Raw genomic sequence first — 18,591 nt, 5'->3', positions numbered from 1 at the left:
CATGAAGCTAGTTCAGTCTGCACATGCGATGCAGGTTGGATGTGAGTGGAAACATCTGGTGAGAGGCTCTGGACGTACCTGGCTGGGTCTCCTCTCGCTGTTCTTGTAAAAACCGCTCCAGCAGCTGGTAGATGGAGAACCAGTGTTTGGTGGATTTGTCAGCGTGCCGCCTCATGGCGTTGTCCAGACTGTTGGACCAGCAGCTGAACACACAGGAGACAGGAACAGTTGCTTCATCAGCGGTTTAAAGGGATGTCTACAACCCACCGAGCGTCTCACCTCAGCTCCAGCTTGCGCCAGCGGATGATGAGCAGCGTGACGTCCTCCAGTTCCTGCCGCAGAGACACGGAGCGGCTGGCATTGTTCTCCCAGTCCTGATGAGGGGCAGAGGTGTGCGTGACTCTAAGCGTCTGATGGGAATGACATGCAGCGAGGGCACCGATGCAGATCTCACCTGTGCCTTACTCAGCAGGATCTCCATACCGTTCAGGAACTTTGCCAGCGGGCTGGCCAGACTGAAAGCCAGGATCCTCTCCATCACCACCGTGAGCTGAAAACAACACGTTACACCGTCACATGTGTGGAAGCTGCCGGGATCCGCCAGGCTCTGGAGGATCCACCAGGCTCTGGAGGATCCGCCAGGCTCTGGAGGATCCGCCAGGCTCTGAGGGATCCGCCAGGCTCTGGAGGATCCGCCAGGCTCTGGAGGATCCACCAGGCTCTGAGGGATCCGCCAGGCTCTGGAGGATCCGCCAGGCTCTGGAGGATCCACCAGGCTCTGAGGGATCCGCCAGGCTCTGAGGGATCCGCCAGGCTCTGGAGGATCCGCCAGGCTCTGAGGGATCCGCCAGGCTCTGAGGGATCCGCCAGGCTCTGAGGGATCCGCCAGGCTCTGGAGGATCCGCCAGGCTCTGGAGGATCCGCCAGGCTCTGGAGGATCCGCCAGGCTCTGGAGGATCCGCCAGGCTCTGAGGGATCCGCCAGGCTCTGGAGGATCCGCCAGGCTCTGGAGGATCCGCCAGGCTCTGGAGGATCCGCCAGGCTCTGGAGGATCCGCCAGGCTCTGAGGGATCCGCCAGGCTCTGGAGGATCCGCCAGGCTCTGAGGGATCCGCCAGGCTCTGGAGGATCCGCCAGGCTCTGAGGGATCCGCCAGGCTCTGGAGGATCCGCCAGGCTCTGGAGGATCCGCCAGGCTCTGAGGGATCCGCCAGGCTCTGGAGGATCCGCCAGGCTCTGAGGGATCCGCCAGGCTCTGGAGGATCCGCCAGGCTCTGGAGGATCCGCCAGGCTCTGAGGGATCCGCCAGGCTCTGGAGGATCCGCCAGGCTCTGGAGGATCCGCCAGGCTCTGGAGGATCCGCCAGGCTCTGGAGGATCCGCCAGGCTCTGGAGGATCCGCCAGGCTCTGGAGGATCCGCCAGGCTCTGAGGGATCCGCCAGGCTCTGAGGGATCCGCCAGGCTCTGGAGGATCCGCCAGGCTCTGGAGGATCCGCCAGGCTCTGGAGGATCCGCCAGGCTCTGGAGGATCCGCCAGGCTCTGGAGGATCCGCCAGGCTCTGAGGGATCCGCCAGGCTCTGGAGGATCCGCCAGGCTCTGAGGGATCCACCAGGCTCTGGAGGATCCGCCAGGCTCTGGAGGATCCGCCAGGCTCTGAGGGATCCGCCAGGCTCTGAGGGATCCGCCAGGCTCTGGAGGATCCGCCAGGCTCTGAGGGATCCGCCAGGCTCTGAGGGATCCGCCAGGCTCTGAGGGATCCACCAGGCTCTGAGGGATCCGCCAGGCTCTGAGGGATCCACCAGGCTCTGAGGGATCCGCCAGGCTCTGAGGGATCCGCCAGGCTCTGAGGGATCCACCAGGCTCTGGAGGATCCGCCAGGCTCTGGAGGATCCGCCAGGCTCTGGAGGATCCGCCAGGCTCTGAGGGATCCGCCAGGCTCTGAGGGATCCGCCAGGCTCTGGAGGATCCGCCAGGCTCTGAGGGATCCACCAGGCTCTGGAGGATCCGCCAGGCTCTGGAGGATCCACCAGGCTCTGAGGGATCCGCCAGGCTCTGGAGGATCCGCCAGGCTCTGAGGGATCCGCCAGGCTCTGAGGGATCCGCCAGGCTCTGGAGGATCCGCCAGGCTCTGGAGGATCCGCCAGGCTCTGAGGGATCCGCCAGGCTCTGAGGGATCCGAGGAAAGCACCTGAACAAGGGCGGGGTGGTCTGGCCAGTCCTCCAGTCTCTGCTTCACGGCTGCACCCAGCTGCTGCAGAACGGGGAGGCCCAGTCGGGCCTCGCTCATGTTGGGCTGCTGGTAGAAGTCGTAGGGTCCCTCTGAGGTGACGGACAGCTCGGCCACGCCCCCTAAGCCGTGCACTGTGTTCTGCAGGAGCGCAGAGACCAGCAGCCCGCTACCCATCACACGCTGGTCCATCTCTGAATCTGTGGAACAGATGTAGGACTAAGTCCACCTCCACTCTGCTGCTGGAAACTAGTTTTAGAGCCAATCTTACTGACCAATCAGGTGATAGAAGTGTGACATCACAGGGGATGCAATATAATAGGAGGAGACCAGAGCTTTAATGTGTTCTTTGCTGTGATTGGCTGGTGGCGCACCGCAGTACCACAGGGACCTGGCATATCCCAGACACACGCGCTGGTGGACGCGGACCACTGTATCCATGGCAACTGAGGACAGGGAGCCCGTCTCAGAGGCGTGCCACTGGGCTTCGTCCTCCTCCAGCTCGGTGTCTGCAGGACCTTCCAGGCTTGTTCTGGACATGATGTCAGCAAAGTCCTGGAGAGGGTTTGGACAGAGCTCAGATACGTAAAATGGTTAAACAGCTTCAGGTCTACGTGTGGGACAAGACAAAACGTCTAACTGATCTGCAGATTTCCAGCAACTTCTCCGTGTTTGGCAGACTTTTATTATTTAAACACATAATTGTCATCATTATGCAAAAACCAACTGAACAAACAGTTTAGTACGTCTGGATAAAAAGGTCCAAGAAAGATTACCAAGCAAACAAACGAGCAACTCACTAGTAAACAAATAAAACAAGCAAAAAAACAAACAAATGAAACAGTAAGAAACAAACAAGCCAGGAAACCCCAGTAAAAATGTCAGACCTCCAGCAAGAAGCTCATTTCCAGCTTGTTCTGGTCCAACGTGTCGCTCAGCAGACACTTTTATCCAGAGCAGCTTACCGGTGAGAAGTAATCAGTCGACAGAGGATCTTTTCCAACATTTAATACCTTGGTGGAGGTAATAAATATTGGGAGTCATCCCAGCCTGTGGCCTGGAAGGTTCATCTAGGACAGACCTTCACCAGGACTCATCTAAGCTGTGTCCATCTGTAACGGGTGTACCTCAGTTCATTTGGGTCATAGCGGACTTCTCACGGGGGCCTGCCCAACCAATCACGTTGCTCCTGGGACGTGTAAAATGGGGTTGGTGTCCAGAAGGGCATGGGGAAGCCTGTTGAACAGCTGCCGCAGGTTTGGAACATATGCATACTACTCTGGATCCTCAGCCTCGGCATCCACCGCGGGAGGACAAGCCTCGGCATCCACCGCGGGAGGACAAGCCTCGGCATCCACCGCGGGAGCACAAGCCTAGGCATCCACTGCGGGAGCACAAGCCTAGGCATCCACCGCGGGAGGACAAGCCTCGGCATCCACCGCGGGAGGACAAGCCTCGGCATCCACCGCGGGAGCACAAGCCTAGGCATCCACCGCGGGAGCACAAGCCTCGGCATCCACCGCGGGAGGACAAGCCTCGGCATCCACCGCGGGAGGACAAGCCTCGGCATCCACCGCGGGAGCACAAGCCTAGGCATCCACTGCGGGAGCACAAGCCTAGGCATCCACCGCGGGAGCACAAGCCTAGGCATCCACCGCGGGAGCACAAGCCTAGGCATCCACTGCGGGAGCACAAGCCTAGGCATCCACCGCGGGAGCACAAGCCTAGGCATCCACCGCGGGAGCACAAGCCTAGGCATCCACTGCGGGAGCACAAGCCTAGGCATCCACCGCGGGAGCACAAGCCTCGGCATCCACCGCGGGAGCACAAGCCTAGGCATCCACCGCGGGAGCACAAGCCTCGGCATCCACTGCAGGAGCACAAGCCTCGGCATCCACTGCAGGAGCACAAGCTGGCCTGGGCCTGCTTGGGCCTGTTCCCCCTGACTGCGGGGGACTCTGGTTGGGGACCTCCTTCGCCACCTCCTGGGCGGATGCATGGCTGGCTCCAGAGTGGGGGGGGGTTGGGGTCTGTGCCTGGGGGTGACCCGGGTCTCTGGGTTCTCCTGGCCTGCCTCTAGCCGTGGGTGGGCGGGGTCATATTGGCATGATCAGTCTTCTCTGAACACGTTCCACTCTGAATGTTCTGCATGTGTCACAGTCACTGAGTCATCCAGCAAGTTTATTCATTAGCAGCAGGTAGCTCTCTTTCTGTCTCTTTGATTTAACTTGCTAGTTTCTGGTCCTCCTGACAGTCAATGGTTTTGTTCTCCACAGAGACCATGAATCTAGGGTTGGCTTGTGTGGGTGTATATATATTTATGTGTGGGTGTGTATGTGTGTGTACATATGTATATATGTATATATGAGTGTGTGTGTGTGTGTGTATGTATGTGTGTGTGTGTGCGAGTGTATATACATATATATGTAGGTGGGTATGTATGTGTATATACATGTATGCATTGATCTCTTTCTCTTGTTTTCTCTGTTCTCTTTTCTGTTCTCTTTCTGTCCCTTTTCTATCCTTTCAGGTCCAGCAGCATAAACTCTGTAATACAAACTATTATCCAAAACAAATAGAAAAATAAAATTAAAGCCGCAAGCGGCATCCAGCAGGTCCTCGCCTCATGCCGAAACCTCCACCGGAACTCGTCACAAAGCTTGTGGGTGGATGTGAAGTAATGGTACGAATCCCACACTAATTAGTTTAAAAACAGTGCACATACAGCAGTAAATGGGCGTAAACGCCAAGATGGCGGACACCCCGTTGCCATGGTAACAGGTGGTTAATTGAGTTTTTTGCTCGTCTTGGGTTGTTACACATGTGTACCGAATTTCGTAGCCCTACGTCAAAGTAGACGATCGGGCCCCTATGGGCCCCCCCCAAAATGTGCCTCCCCCACAATACATATTAAAATATGTTAAGGACCTACCAAATATGAATGCTTTCCACTGTGGTGCAGATCGGATCTATTTCTGCGGAGATATGAGTAAACCGTGTTTCATGGCGAGGAGGACTTTTTTCAAGATGGCGGACACCCTGTTGCCATGGTAACGGCTGCACAATGAAGTTTTTTGCTTGTCTTGGGTTAATACATATGTGTGCCGAATTTCATAGCCCTAGGTCAAAGTAGACAATCGGCCCCTAGGGGCCCCCCCCAAAATGTGCCCCCCCCACAATACATATTACAATGCGTTAAGGACCCTCGAAATATGACTTATTTTAATTTTGGTTCCGATCGGACGTATTTCTGCAGAGATAAATGCAAACCGTGTTTCATGGCGAGAAGACTTTTTTCCATGGGTTGCCACGGTAACACGCTTTTCTCCTATCAACTTTTGGTCCCCATCTTGTCAGGAAGCTCCATGGCGAATGTGGAGCCAATAGCATGAATCCCCTCAGACTAGTTCGTTCAAATACGATGCGCCCAAATCCACAAAAACGGGAAAAAAAATGGTCGTAAACGCCAAGATGGCGGACAGCCCGTTGCCATGACAACAGGCGTTTCAATGAGTTTTTTACTTGTCATGATGTGATAGACATGTGTACCGAATTTCGTCGTCCTACGTTAAACTAAAATTTTTTTACCCCATTCTAGAGGCCATTTTTGGCGTTTCTAGGGGGCGCTGTCGAGGCATTTTTGCATTGGCGCGCATGCGGACCCCAGAATATCGCTATTTTCACCGGGACTGAGGTGTGTGCCAAGTTTCACAACTTTTCACGGGGTCTAAGGGGGTCAAAAATGAGTGAGTTGTGCTGAGAAGAATAAACATTTGGAAAACAATAGGGCCTTGCCATACTTCGTATGGCTCGGACCCTAATAAGAATCCAGAAATACAAGGGGATCATTACATCTACAAAAGTTGGCAAAAATAAATTGGCAAAATAAATTTGCTCAGCAGAACATCCAGAACATCAGTCTGCTGCTTAAATGCTGGACAAGCCAAAAAAAAAAAAAAAAAAAAGATTCTCGGCTTCTCAGAGGGCAGCGTTCACCACGAACGCAGGTTCTCCAGCAGGACCCAGGCCAAGCACCTCACCAGACAGTCTGGAGCAAGGGTCTCGCCCAAAGCCTCAGAGGTGATCATAGGAAGAAACCGCAGCCATCCTAGAGCACATGTCAACCGCTTCAGCTGCAAGGAGACATAGCTGCTCTGCTCCCGTTGCGGCTCGAGAGGCGTCATGTTTGTTTGGTTCGAGGACCCAACCCCAAAAGTCCTTGTGTTTCCCCAACATCGCCTCCCAAGCACACCTTTCCTTCTCACACAGACAATGTCCCAAATGCTTGAATGATCGTACCAAATGTTTCTAATAAAGAGTTCATTTTGTGTTCCAAACAACCGAAACAGACAGAAAAAAAGAGGACAAGCCATTGTGTGTCCCATTCCAAGCCACAAGGGGGCAGTGTTCCCCCGGCGGCAGCACTGCAAGTCGGCCGCTTAGCAGCCCGCCACCCTCTCTGGCGCACCTCTCCTGTAGGTGGAAAAGACCGTTGCCATGGGTTACCGGTTACAGTTTCGGGTGAGACCACCACGTTTTTCTGACAGTTGTAAACACAATTGTAAGAAACGAGGCAGCGGGAGTTCTCACGGAGGAAACCGACACGTTGCTGAGGAAAGGAGCAACAAGTGGCAGATAATTTGCCTCGATCAATTTTTGTCCTTGAGTTACCCGAGTAATCGTTGCAGCCCTACTAGTTACTATTCTGCATTAGGTATCCTGTAGTACTATAGTACTGCAGTGTGTGTGTGTGTGTGTGTGTGTTATCCTGTAATTTTGGCAGCTTAGACAACTTTTCCCTTCACACTTTAATTCTGCACCTTTCTCTCCTCTTTTCTGTCTTTTTCCTCTCCTCCTACCCTAACCCTACCTTCCCTGCTAGGTTCAGCTTTACCATATCAGGACCGATGATCACAATTAAAATAATAATAAAAACATTCAGAATATCAAAGGCAGCCAGTATTAACATATGTCCACAAGAGAGGTCCACATTGATTGCTCAGGGCCAGCTGTGGTGGTGAGTATCTTCACAGCTTCTAAATGGAGGCTTTTGAGCGGTGGCTTTTCAGTGCTTTATTGTGGATGTTTAGATGTTCCTCAGGAACTCCTTAATAAAGGTCTATTTAGCCGCTTTCTGCTTGCCATGTTAGGTTTGATGGGCTAACACCTGGTGCTCATCCTGATGGTTTGTTTTCTGAAAGGGTCCGTATACTGAGACCTGTGATTAGATCCAACATCCCTGCATGGGATTCCACCTTTGACCTTGAGGCCCTTTATGGTTCTCCTTTTGACCCTGTGGAGTCTGTTGATATAAAAATTTTGTCAGACAAGACTGTTGTCCTTTTTCCTCTGACATCTGTGAAATGAGTGGGCGCTCTCCGTGCGCTCTCCGTGCACTCAGTTTGCAGTGGATGGATCAGGAGTGGCGTTGTGCCCAAATGCCGCATACTTACGTAAGATCGGATAACAAACTGATGCCGAGCTAAGACGGACCCATGCAGTGACTCTCTGCCCGTCTGGTAGGAGGCTGCGGACAGCCAGTTCACCTCATATTCTCTCCAGTCACACACTTGTTCCTGGGCTTTTAGCCTGCGGATAAAGAACTGCAGCAGCGTGCTGAACTTTTACCTGAACAACAGGTCTGGACTGTAACTCTGAGCCCTGCTGTACAGACTGTGTTGTTTTTTTCCACTCGGGTAGTGGGAGATACCTTCCACCCTACGTACATGCTGCACATCCCTGTGGTAACCATGGTTACAAGTCACATCTAAGTTTTGTCTCCCACTGAAGTGAATGAAGTGTTCTGAGCTGCTGCTGAGAAAGACCCCCCCCCCATGCTGGAGCTGGGTGTACCTTAGTGAACTGAGGGAACTGGCGTCTGAAGTCCTTCTCGTCCTGCTGGTCCTCCGTTAGACCTGAACCATGGAGTCGGCTCCGGCTGCGGTACAGGCTGGCCTCCTGCTGCTCTCGCTCCCTCTTCCGCCTCTCCTGTTCGTCCCACTCATTCACCAAAGCCTGCAACAGCAGCAACAGAACACGTTCAGACCGCCCGGTCCAAATCCACCTCCCAACCGATCTAACGGATCAAAGCTCTGACCAGACAGATGTGTCTGAAGAGGCGGCCTGTTTCTTCACTCAAGTCTCCTGTGGACAGGACGTGGCAGTGGACATACAGCAAAGCGCTCAACAGCAGAGAGGAGGACTGCGGGATCACATGATGCAGGTCCTGCTGGGGAAGAAGCTTCACTAGGCTGCGCAGAGCCTCCATGCAGGCCCTGGAGCACAGGAAGTCTGCCCGAGCCAGGTAGGACGGCAGGCTGGCGGACACGGAGGGGAGAGACAGCAGGCAGGACACCAGTTCAGACAGACCTGGGACAGGTGTGAGACAGTTGGACACCTGGGAGGCCAGTAGCCTCATGCCATGCCGGAGCAGGAGGATCCCAGTCCTAACCGGACCCACTACGTCGGGGAAAAGCCAGTAGTCATCCAGCAGCTTCTGGCAGAAGCGCTGCTGGGAGTTCTGCCACACCTCCTCCTCCTTCAGGAGAGCCTGGACCGCAGACCTGGACCTGCTGGAGGAGGAGGTCTGCAGGGCTTTCAGAAGCCGGGACTGCAGGTCCTCAACGGCCGACGTCTGGCCAATGCTGCAGAGGTAATGCTGGAGCTCCTGGAAGAGTTGTCCATACTGAGGCTCCTGAGGACGATAGGCCTGCTTCCTGGACAGCTCCGATATCTGGTCCTTCACCTGCTGCATGCGGATCCACAGGTACCTGCAGAGACAAGACCATCATCACCTGGACACATCCGCAGGCGTTTACTGAGGTTTCATCTAACAAACACATTCTCAACACGTCCACGAGCAAGCAGAAAAACAGCTTGTTTAGAGGAAGCAGCCATGAACGGCCAGCTGGAGGCTGAGTTTATTTCCACTGCTGCTGGGACAAAACTAATTACATCGAAACTTTCTGGAAATCAGAGAAACGTTTCTTAGACATGTTTTAATCCTGACATTTCGGAGATCTTATGTTTCCTGTGAAAAGATCTGGAAAGTAATAAGGAATGTTGTCCCATGCATACAGAGACTCCCTCTGTTTCTCTAGATGATATTCTACACTGTATATCAGGGGTGTCAAACTCCAGTCCTCAGGGGTCAGTATCCAGCAGGTTTTTGTTGTCTCCCTGCTCCAACAAACCTGACCGGTTAACAAGAAGCTGCTGGATCCATTTGATTTGAATCAGCTGTGTTGGTGCAGGGAAAATACTAAACCCTGCCCGATACCGACCCTCCAGTTTGACACTCCTGCTGTAGATGGTGGATCTTCAAACTTTAGACCCAGTTTGTCTCAAATTAGTGAAGCTCTGTCCATCAATCCAGACACACGGGGACGTGACGCGGCGTGTCTGAGACACACGGGGACGCTCATGGCGTCTGACGCGGCGTGTCTGACCTGATGCGAGGATGCTGGAAGCCATCCGTGGTGCTGCTCTCCTCCAGCTCGGCGCCGGTCTTCAGCCGAGACGAGAAGCTCCGAGCGCTCCACTCGTCCTGCAGCACCGCCAGCTGCAACAGACCGGAACATAAGGTGTGTTTTCATGTCACACGTTTGTCTCTGCGAGGACACTCCTGTCATGGCATGGTGAGATCTGATCTATCTGAGCGGATCTATGCAGATCTATCACCACATGCTTCCACACTGACCTCCTGCTGGGTGTAGCGCAGCTTGTACGCCCTCTTGACGGCGGGGTCAAAAATGGTCTGTGGCGTCCAGACTTTGACCTGCAGCAGACCCATGTTGACCCAGAAGACTCCAGAGCCAGCCGGTGAGCTGGACCCCTGGACTTTGCTCTGGACGTACTGCTGCAGACAGCTGATGCAAGTCCTCAGGAGACCGTCCGGAAGGACATCTGGAGGGAGGAAGTCTCTGAAAACTGTCTGGATCTCCTGAGCTGGAATGAGGGGGTCGGCATCCTCCACCAGGCTCTCGCAGCTCTCCATGTAGCCCTCCTGCAGGCTGGGAGGCAGCAGGTCTGCCATGCTCTGAAGCTGCCGACGCAGAACCGCACCCTGGAGCCTGAAGTCCGTCCCCCTGAAGTCAGCCAGAGCAGAGATGGCCATGTTGCCCCACAGCACAGCAGAAAGGTCCTGCAGCTGCTGGACCCTCTCCTTCCACTCCCCAAGGCTCACATGGGAGACAGAGAGAAGGTCTGCTTCCGATGGTTCCCAACCATCACCGGTCACTCTACTGCTGAGCACTCCCAGCACGCAATGAGACCACACCGCCTTACTGAGAAGCGCTGGACCCTGAAAACCATGAGAAGTCGCTTTAATATTCTACAAGCCTGGAGCCAATCTGCGGGTTTGCAGGTGGCAGAAGTACGAAAACTTACCCTGCATTCTGCTCGGTGGTACGGCTGCACCTGAGGCTGAGTCTCTGGGTTCAGAGGGTCCCAGTTCAGCCAGCGGTCTGGGTCTGAGGTCACGCTGCAGGTCCAGAGGGCACCAACAGCTTCCGACAGGACCTCGCTCCACACCAACGGCAACTCCTCAGCCAGCTGAACAAAAACCATTTGTCATTTTAGTCTCGCGGTTTTATCTCAACCTGAAAAACGAGCCACCTCTGATCCCGTCAGCATGTAGACAGGACGTTTCCATGGAGACAAGCAAACGTTTCCACGGAGACAAGCAAACGTTTCCACGGAGACAACCTGATGTTTCCATGGAAACAAGCTGACGTTTCCACGGAGACAAGCAAACGTTTCCACGGAGACAACCTGATGTTTCCATGGAAACAAGCTGACGTTTCCACGGAGACAGGAAGTTTCCACTGAGAAAAGATGATGTTTCCATGGAGACATGATGTTTCCATCCATCTGGGCTCGAGGCCTGGATTAAGCGTTTTAAAAAGTCTCACTTGTCTGAAATCTGGATATTTTTTGTATTTCAGTAAATCTTACGAAGTATAATTATCTGATTACTTTATTGGATTAAAGTCTGAATCTTCTTCAATTTAGTATTTTTCTCCTATCATAAAGCCCATGTAATCTAAACCTCTGGTCCTTAATGTCTGGCACCCCCCACTCACCCTGTCGCTGCTGACCAGGAACCACAGCGACCGGAGCTGCCCGGCGTTCATCGGTGTGGACTGCAGACAGTAGCGGAGATGTCTGGACAGTTCCCGCCGTAAGCAGTCCTCATCTTCCAGGTCGCTGAGGATCACACGACTTGTTCAGTGTCCGGTCCCGCAGGATTAATCCGGTATGAGGAGAGGCTGAATCTTACCCAGGAGACAGAGCCAGACGAAGCAGGTCGGAGCAGAGTCGCAGCTGGTTGAGCACAGCCAGTTCTTCCATCAGAGGCCAGAGCTGCGTTCTGCGGCCGAGCTGAAGCAGCTCCGGCCTGGACATGTCGACCCCGCCAGACACCTCTTCTTCCTCACACATGGACCGGTCCTCCACGAGTCCTCTGGAGGTCATGTGACAGTGCTGCTGCTCCACACTCAACACCAACTTCTCCAGCACGCCTGATGAGAAGATAACACGCTGGTGTGCAAAGCTCACAGAGGCTGAGCACGGCTAATCCTTCAACTCAATCAATCTATCTATCATTCCCCGCGCCCGCATTGCTACCATGGGGAGCCGAGCATTCAGCTGCTCTGCCCCACAAACCCCCACCCCGACATCTGTAACTCCGGCTCTGTACAACTGTTCAAATCCAAACCCAAAACCCACCTGTTCCAACCAACATTCCCCACTGTCTGATTATCATTGTTTTATGTATGTTTGTGTTTATTGATTCACTCTTGTAAGGTGCCCTTAAGTGTGCAGAAAGGCGCCCACAAATAAAATGTGTGATTATCCATCCATCCATCCGTCCATCCATCCAAATGAGAAGAAGCTCCCTCAGGAAGTTTAGTGACGGAGGATGTTCTAATACATCAGGACGAAGACCTCTACAACCAACCAACATCACCAACAGATTCCAGATGCAGCAAACATCTTCACAGCTCATCACACTGCAGCTGTGACGAGCTTGAAGGTAGGAACTTACCAGACTTCTGTGGGTCAAGCTGGTTGTTGGCCAACAGAACCAGACCCCACGCTTCCAAGAGACTTTCTTTGATGTCCAGCCTGAGTCCAGCAGCTTGAAGACGGACCAGATCCTGCCTCCAAGTACCCAAAGAGCTGTCCAGCCTCAGGCTGTTGATGTCCACTGCTTTACTCAGGAGTCTGAGGCGGGCAGCGCATTCAGCCACTGAAGCCAGCTAATGCAGGAGATGGAGAAGTTTTCCCTCACATGATCAACTCTACTGAGCAGGAAAGTTAGATAAGCACAATCAGATCAATATAGTCAAACATCATCCTTCACCTTAAAAGGCAGAGCTTTGCCCAGGGTTTTCTGGATGCCCTTCAGAGCAGTGGTGACAGACACTGGTGTGGACAGAGCTGCCTGGACAGCAGCTGACACCACCTGCAGCTCCTGGTGATCTCTTCAGGAAAGCAGCAGCAGAACACGAGTCAGCAAATGTTCACCACAACACCAGAGTAGAAAGTCACATAAAACAGTGCTTACTCAGATGAGGTATGAGGGTCACCCAGCAGCAGCTGAGGAAGGCGGAGGATGACATGTTTCTGCACCCACTGCCAGTGCAGAGACAGCACGGAGATGCCCTGGATGTCCGCTGATAGGGTGCTGCACGCATCCCAAAACCGATCCAACCACTGAAGCAGCTGTCGGATCTAAGCGGTCAAAGACAGCATCGATAACATCATCCTTCCAGTGGAAACCAGGTTCGTGTGAAGACAAACGTCTGTTTGTGTCACCTTCACTCTACATGCAGGACCTCCTCCACAGTACTAACACAGTAACTCCACAGTAACTAACCTCTTCTTCACCTGATCCTCCTGGCAGGAGGAGATCCTGCAGTCCACACATGATGTTAGCAGCCACCAGGAAGCAGCGACATAGCATAGTAGCAATGCTAACATCTAGCATGGCAGCACCGCTAACATGTAGCATAACAGCAACGCTAACACATAGCCTAGAAGCAATGCTAACATCTAGCATGGCAGCACCGCTAACATTTAGCATAATAGCAATGATAACACGTGGCACACTCATTCCAGAACTAATGGCAGCAGGTTGCTAACATCTAGCATAGCAGCGATTCTAACACATAGCATAGCAGCAATGCTAACATCTAGCATGGCAGCAACGCTAACATCTAGCATAACAGCAAAGCTAACACATAGCCTAGCAGCAATGCTAACATCTAGCATGGCAGCACTGCTGACATGTAGCATAACAGCAACGCTAACACATAGCCTAGCAGCAATGCTGACACGTGGCACACTCATTCCAGAACTAATGGCAGCAGGTAGAAGTGGTATGCTCCCTGCACTGTGTCACAATGGCTGAAAGGAAGGATTTTTTCTCTCGCTCTGGGAAAGCCGTACTGGGAAAGCCATACAACTATGAACAGACTGGACCGGTTCATGAAATATGAACTCTCTTTTATAACCGAATAAGCAAGTGAATTTTATTGTTTTTGTGTACCTAATGTACTTTGTTTATATTGTGTGTTTGCTTTGTCTAGTCATTTTTGTCAATATAATAAAATCTTGGAAGGAAAAAAAAAAAAGAGTAGAAGTCGTGGTAGTAGGTGGAATCACCATGTCCAACATGTTATATTGGACATCCTCCCCACAAACCAGTCGGCTATGGTGTTCCTCTGGGCTCTGGCCTGGGATCACATCTCTTCTTTCTACACATGCTTTATTTTGGCAACATGATGGAACAAGATATTTTTTCCACCGTAATAAAACAATATTTTTGTTCATTAAAGCAACCTGAGGAAACAAAGCAGCCTTTCCGATCACAGACGTGTCTCAGACATTAAAACCTAAGCAGGACACACACACACCTGGTCACATCTGAAAAATTCCAGATTTTAGAAAAGTTTCTGTTAATTTATCCCGTTTTGTCCTTTCTTGTATTCATCCTGTACTTATGCTTTATTTCAATTTAAATTCTTATTTCAATCAATATCTTTACGATCTATTGATTTGCAACTTAACTTTGTTATAATGTTTAATTAATTGATTTTAACATGATTCCTTCAGCTGGTGATGGAAGCCCTTCTGACCTCAAACATGATGTGATCTGAAATGTGGGGCTGTCCATTCTCCACCGCCTTCAGGATGAACGAGTCCCACAGGTCAAAAAACCTCTGCAGGTGCATCAACACCGGGTGAGGCAGGTGGGCAACATCCACTGTTCCTGTAACGAGAGGTTTGCATTGTGAAATGTTAGCTCAGTTAGAAATTACACTAAATGATGGAATATACAGGTACATCTCAGAAAATTACAATATCATGAAAAAGATGAATATTTTTCGTCCCTCATCTCAGAATGTGAAACCTATACATTATATAGATTCATTACATAGACTGAAACATTTCAAACATTTATTTCTTGACATTTTGATAATTGTGGCTTTTAGAAATGAAAACCCAAAATGCAGTGTCCATTAGAATATTACATAAGATCAATGAAAAAAAGGATATTTTAAACAGAAATGTCAGGTTTCTGAACAGTATGATCATTTCCATGCCTCAGTACCTGGTTGGGTCTCCTGCATGAATTACTGCATCAACACGGCGTGGCAATGGAAGCCACCAGCGTGTGGCGCTGTTCAGGTCTAATGGAAGCCCAGGTTGCTTTGATAGCAGCCTTCAGGTCATCTACATAGCTGGGTCTGGTGTCTCTCATCTTCCTCCTGACAACACAGATCCTCTACGGGGTTCAGATCAGGTGGTCTGTTGGCCGATCCAGCGCAGTAACACCGTGGTCATTGGAGCAGCTTTTGGTACCTTTGGCAGTGTAGGCAGGAGTCCTGCTGGGAAATGAAATCTGCATCTCCATAAAGCTTGTCAGCAGAAGGAATGTCTCTAAAATGTCCTGCTAGATGCTGTGTTGACTGCGACCTTCAGAAAACCCAGTGGAGCAACACCAGCAGATGACATGGCTCCCAAACCATCACTGACTGGAAACTTCACTCTGGACTTCCAGCAACATGGATTCTGGGCCTCTCCACTCTTCCTCCAGACTCTGGGACCTTGGTTTCCACATGAAATGCAGAACCTGCTTCCATCTGAGAACCAGTCCTGTTCCTCCGTAGCCCAGGTGAGACGGTTCTGTCGGTGTCTCTGGTCCAGGAGAGGCTCAACACGAGGAATGGGACGTCTGTAGTCCATGTCTAGGATCCGTCTGAACGTAGCGGCTCTTAATGAGTCCAGCTTCAGTCCACTCCTTGTGAAGCTCCCAGATTCTTTAATGGATGTTGCTTGACAATCCTTTCCAGGCTGCGGTTCTGCCTTTTGCTGGTGCAGCTTTTCCTTCCAGTCAACTGTCTGAAATTACCTTTATGGCTTTCCCTCCTTGTGGAGGGTCAGCAGTCTTCCCCATGGTTGTGTCGCCATCTAACCCTGACTGAGAGACCATTTAAAGGTCTAGGAGACCTTTGCAGGTGTTTGGAGTTAATTAGTTGATCAGGGTGTGACACCATGACTTTCTTAGTTTTTCACAATATTCTAATTTTCTGAGACATTTTGGGGGTTTTTAATCATCTATAAGCCACAATTATCAACATTTCAAGAAATAAATGTTTGAAATGTTTCTATGTGTAATGAATCTATAAAATATTTGGGTTTCACATTCTGAAATGAGTGACAAGAAATATTACATTTTTTCATAATATTCAAATTTTCTGGGATGTGCCTGTATTAGCCTGAGAGCGTTTACCTTTACTGAAAGCTGTAGCGATCCTCAGAGAGCAGCTGTGACTCCACAGGTTGACAGCGCTGCTGCAGAATACAGACCGTTCCTCTCTGTCCATCATCAGAGCTATCCTACAGTTAATGCAGGAAAAAGAAACGTTAGGAAAGACATCCTGCATGTTTCCATGCAGATATTTCTGCCTGCGCTCTGTTAGCAGACACGCCTGCGCTCTGTTAGCAGACACGCCTGCGCTCTCTTAGCAGACACGCTTGCGCTCTGTTAGCTGACACGCCTGCGCTCTGTTAGCAGACACGCCTGCGCTCTGTTAGCTGACACGCCTGCGCTCTGTCAGCAGACACGCCTGCGCTCTGTCAGCAGACACGCCTGCGCTCTGTCAGCAGACACGCCTGCGCTCTGTCAGCAGACACGCCTGCGCTCTGTTAGCAGACACGCCTGCGCTCTGTTAGCTGACACGCCTGCGCTCTGTCAGCAGACACGCCTGCGCTCTGTCAGCAGACACGCCTGCGCTCTGTTAGCAGACACGCCTGCGCTCTGTTAGCAGACACGCCTGCGCTCTGTTAGCAGACACGCCTGCGCTCTGTTAGCAGACACGCCTGCGCTCTGTTAGCAGACACGCTTGCGCTCTGTTAGCAGACACGCTTGCGCTCAGTTAGCAGACACGCCTGCGCTCTGTTAGCAGACACGCCTGCGCTCTGTTAGCAGACACGCTTGCGCTCTGTTAGCAGACACGCCTGCGCTCTGCTAGCTGACACGCCTGCGCTCTGTTAGCAGACACGCCTGCGCTCTGCTAGCTGACACGCCTGCGCTCTGTTAGCAGACACGCCTGCGCTCTGCTAGCTGACACGCCTGCGCTCTGTTAGCAGACACGCCTGCGCTCTGCTAGCTGACACGCCTGCGCTCTGTTAGCAGACACGCTTGCGCTCTGTTAGCAGACACGCTTGCGCTCAGTTAGCAGACACGCCTGCGCTCTGTTAGCAGACACGCCTGCGCTCTGTTAGCAGACACGCTTGCGCTCTGTTAGCAGACACGCCTGCGCTCTGCTAGCTGACACGCTTGCGCTCTGTTAGCAGACACGCCTGCGCTCTGCTAGCTGACACGCCTGCGCTCTCTTAGCAGACACGTCTGCGCTCTGTTAGCAGACACGCCTGCGCTCTGTTAGCAGACACGCCTGCGCTCTGTTAGCAGACACGCCTGCGCTCTGTTAGCAGACACGCCTGCGCTCTGTTAGCAGACACGCTTGCGCTCTGTTAGCTGTGGACTGAATGGGGATCATGGCCAGTATTTTGTGGGCCAGATGTCATGATATGAGAAGCCTTGCTTATTGTCGTTTTCTTTTGGGCCACATGTGGTTGTCATGTGACCAAGTTTCTGAAGCTACACCTACATGTTGTCAGTGTTGTAAGTTAAGCCCACATCTGGCCCAAACATTTTTTGTTCTCCATGGTAAATGACAAAATGTCCAGAGAGCTTTACAGGGTGGTTGTCGTGTGTGCCTACCTGTTGGCAACAGCATTCAAAGCGTCCAGAAACTCGGTGTATCGCTCTTCATCCTCAAAGTTGCATTTGTTGGCTAAAATATCGAGATACTGCTTGTTCCATCGCATATCCACCAGAATCCTGTACTCATCTGAAAACAGGACATTTAGCAATGTGAAGTTATTTGTGACTGAAACGGGAACATTTTAACAGGTTCGTCTTTGTAAGAGAAAAAGTAGAATTGTCTCAACTTCTTCTCGTCGTGGTTTCTGCTCTGCCCTTAACAAGCTGCACTCTTCCCCTGCCTGATGGCTGGTTACCCTTCCCTGTGCTACCCTCTACTTAAACACCCGTCCTAGATCTGCTCAGATAGTCTGTCTTTTCCACAGCCGTCAAGTGTTTTTCATGTGCCTGTTTCTGTGTAAATAACCTGGTCTTGACCCTGCCTGCCCCTTACCGCTGCCTTCGCTATGTCCTCCCTAGTACGATTTTGACCACTGCCTCATGCTTGCTCCTTGGACTTCTTCCCCTCTCTCATGTCTTTCTGGACTGTTTTGGACCTTGAGATTTGGGATTGTGGAGATTAGGTCCTCCAGAGCAGGGAAACCATTCTTTCAGCCAGCTCCTGGTAAACATTCCTTTCTGGCCTCTTTTGGTTCACTTCGGTCTTTGTGTTCCAGACGAGCAGACTAAGCCAGACCACCTTCGACACTAACATTTCAATAAATCTGTTTAACCTTCCTTGTTGGCTGAGTTTGGGTTCTTACTTTGTAATTGTAACACTTCTGATGATTTGACCTATAGTAAAATCAGTAAGAGCTTCTTAAGACTACAGCTCAGAGCAGGGCTGGGCGGTATGGCCAAAAAAAAAAATCTCCGATTTTTTAAAACCAAATCCCATTTTCCGATTTTAATAGATTTTTTTCCCTTTACTGTAAAGAAAAAGAAAAAAAATGTCAGAATTATTGTAAGTGCAACTAAACAAGCTGTTAAACTAGATTATAAAAAGAGATGCAGGCGCTGTAAACATTATAAGTAACAACATGTTTGTACTTCGTGCGTTTCCACTGTGAGATAGTTTTTAAGTTTTG

The 18,591-nt window shown here is 51.4% G+C and overlaps 2 protein-coding genes across 2 annotated transcripts in view; both read right to left on the bottom strand.

Annotated features, from left to right (window-relative positions):
• LOC306767481 (midasin-like) overlaps nt 1–18,591 on the bottom strand; it is a 206,627-nt gene that overhangs the window by 39,014 nt on the left and 149,022 nt on the right.
• The window catches only part of LOC306767597 (midasin-like), a gene marked incomplete at its 3' end in the record, with an annotated part of 63,196 nt that overhangs the window by 784 nt on the left and 43,821 nt on the right, over nt 1–18,591 (bottom strand). Inside the window, exons 31-49 of the mRNA XM_079255672.1 lie at nt 17,522–17,651; nt 16,028–16,134; nt 14,370–14,503; nt 12,797–12,963; nt 12,593–12,713; nt 12,275–12,488; nt 11,507–11,747; nt 11,310–11,433; nt 10,615–10,779; nt 9,926–10,528; nt 9,675–9,787; nt 8,324–8,996; nt 8,080–8,241; nt 2,502–2,781; nt 2,188–2,426; nt 1,761–1,880; nt 455–550; nt 280–410; nt 79–203 (exon numbers count right to left, since the gene is read on the bottom strand). Of these exons, the coding sequence (XP_079111798.1) occupies nt 79–203; nt 280–410; nt 455–550; nt 1,761–1,880; nt 2,188–2,426; nt 2,502–2,781; nt 8,080–8,241; nt 8,324–8,996; nt 9,675–9,787; nt 9,926–10,528; nt 10,615–10,779; nt 11,310–11,433; nt 11,507–11,747; nt 12,275–12,488; nt 12,593–12,713; nt 12,797–12,963; nt 14,370–14,503; nt 16,028–16,134; nt 17,522–17,651 (3,945 nt within the window). The remainder of the gene's footprint in view (nt 1–78; nt 204–279; nt 411–454; nt 551–1,760; nt 1,881–2,187; nt 2,427–2,501; nt 2,782–8,079; nt 8,242–8,323; nt 8,997–9,674; nt 9,788–9,925; nt 10,529–10,614; nt 10,780–11,309; nt 11,434–11,506; nt 11,748–12,274; nt 12,489–12,592; nt 12,714–12,796; nt 12,964–14,369; nt 14,504–16,027; nt 16,135–17,521; nt 17,652–18,591) is intronic.

This window comes from Telmatherina bonti (assembly GCF_933228915.1).
Source record: "Telmatherina bonti genome assembly, chromosome: 16".
NCBI classification, from domain to species: Eukaryota; Metazoa; Chordata; class Actinopteri; order Atheriniformes; family Telmatherinidae; genus Telmatherina; species Telmatherina bonti.
The sequence above is the reverse complement of the archived record's forward strand: the minus strand, read 5'-3'. Positions and strand labels throughout refer to the sequence as shown.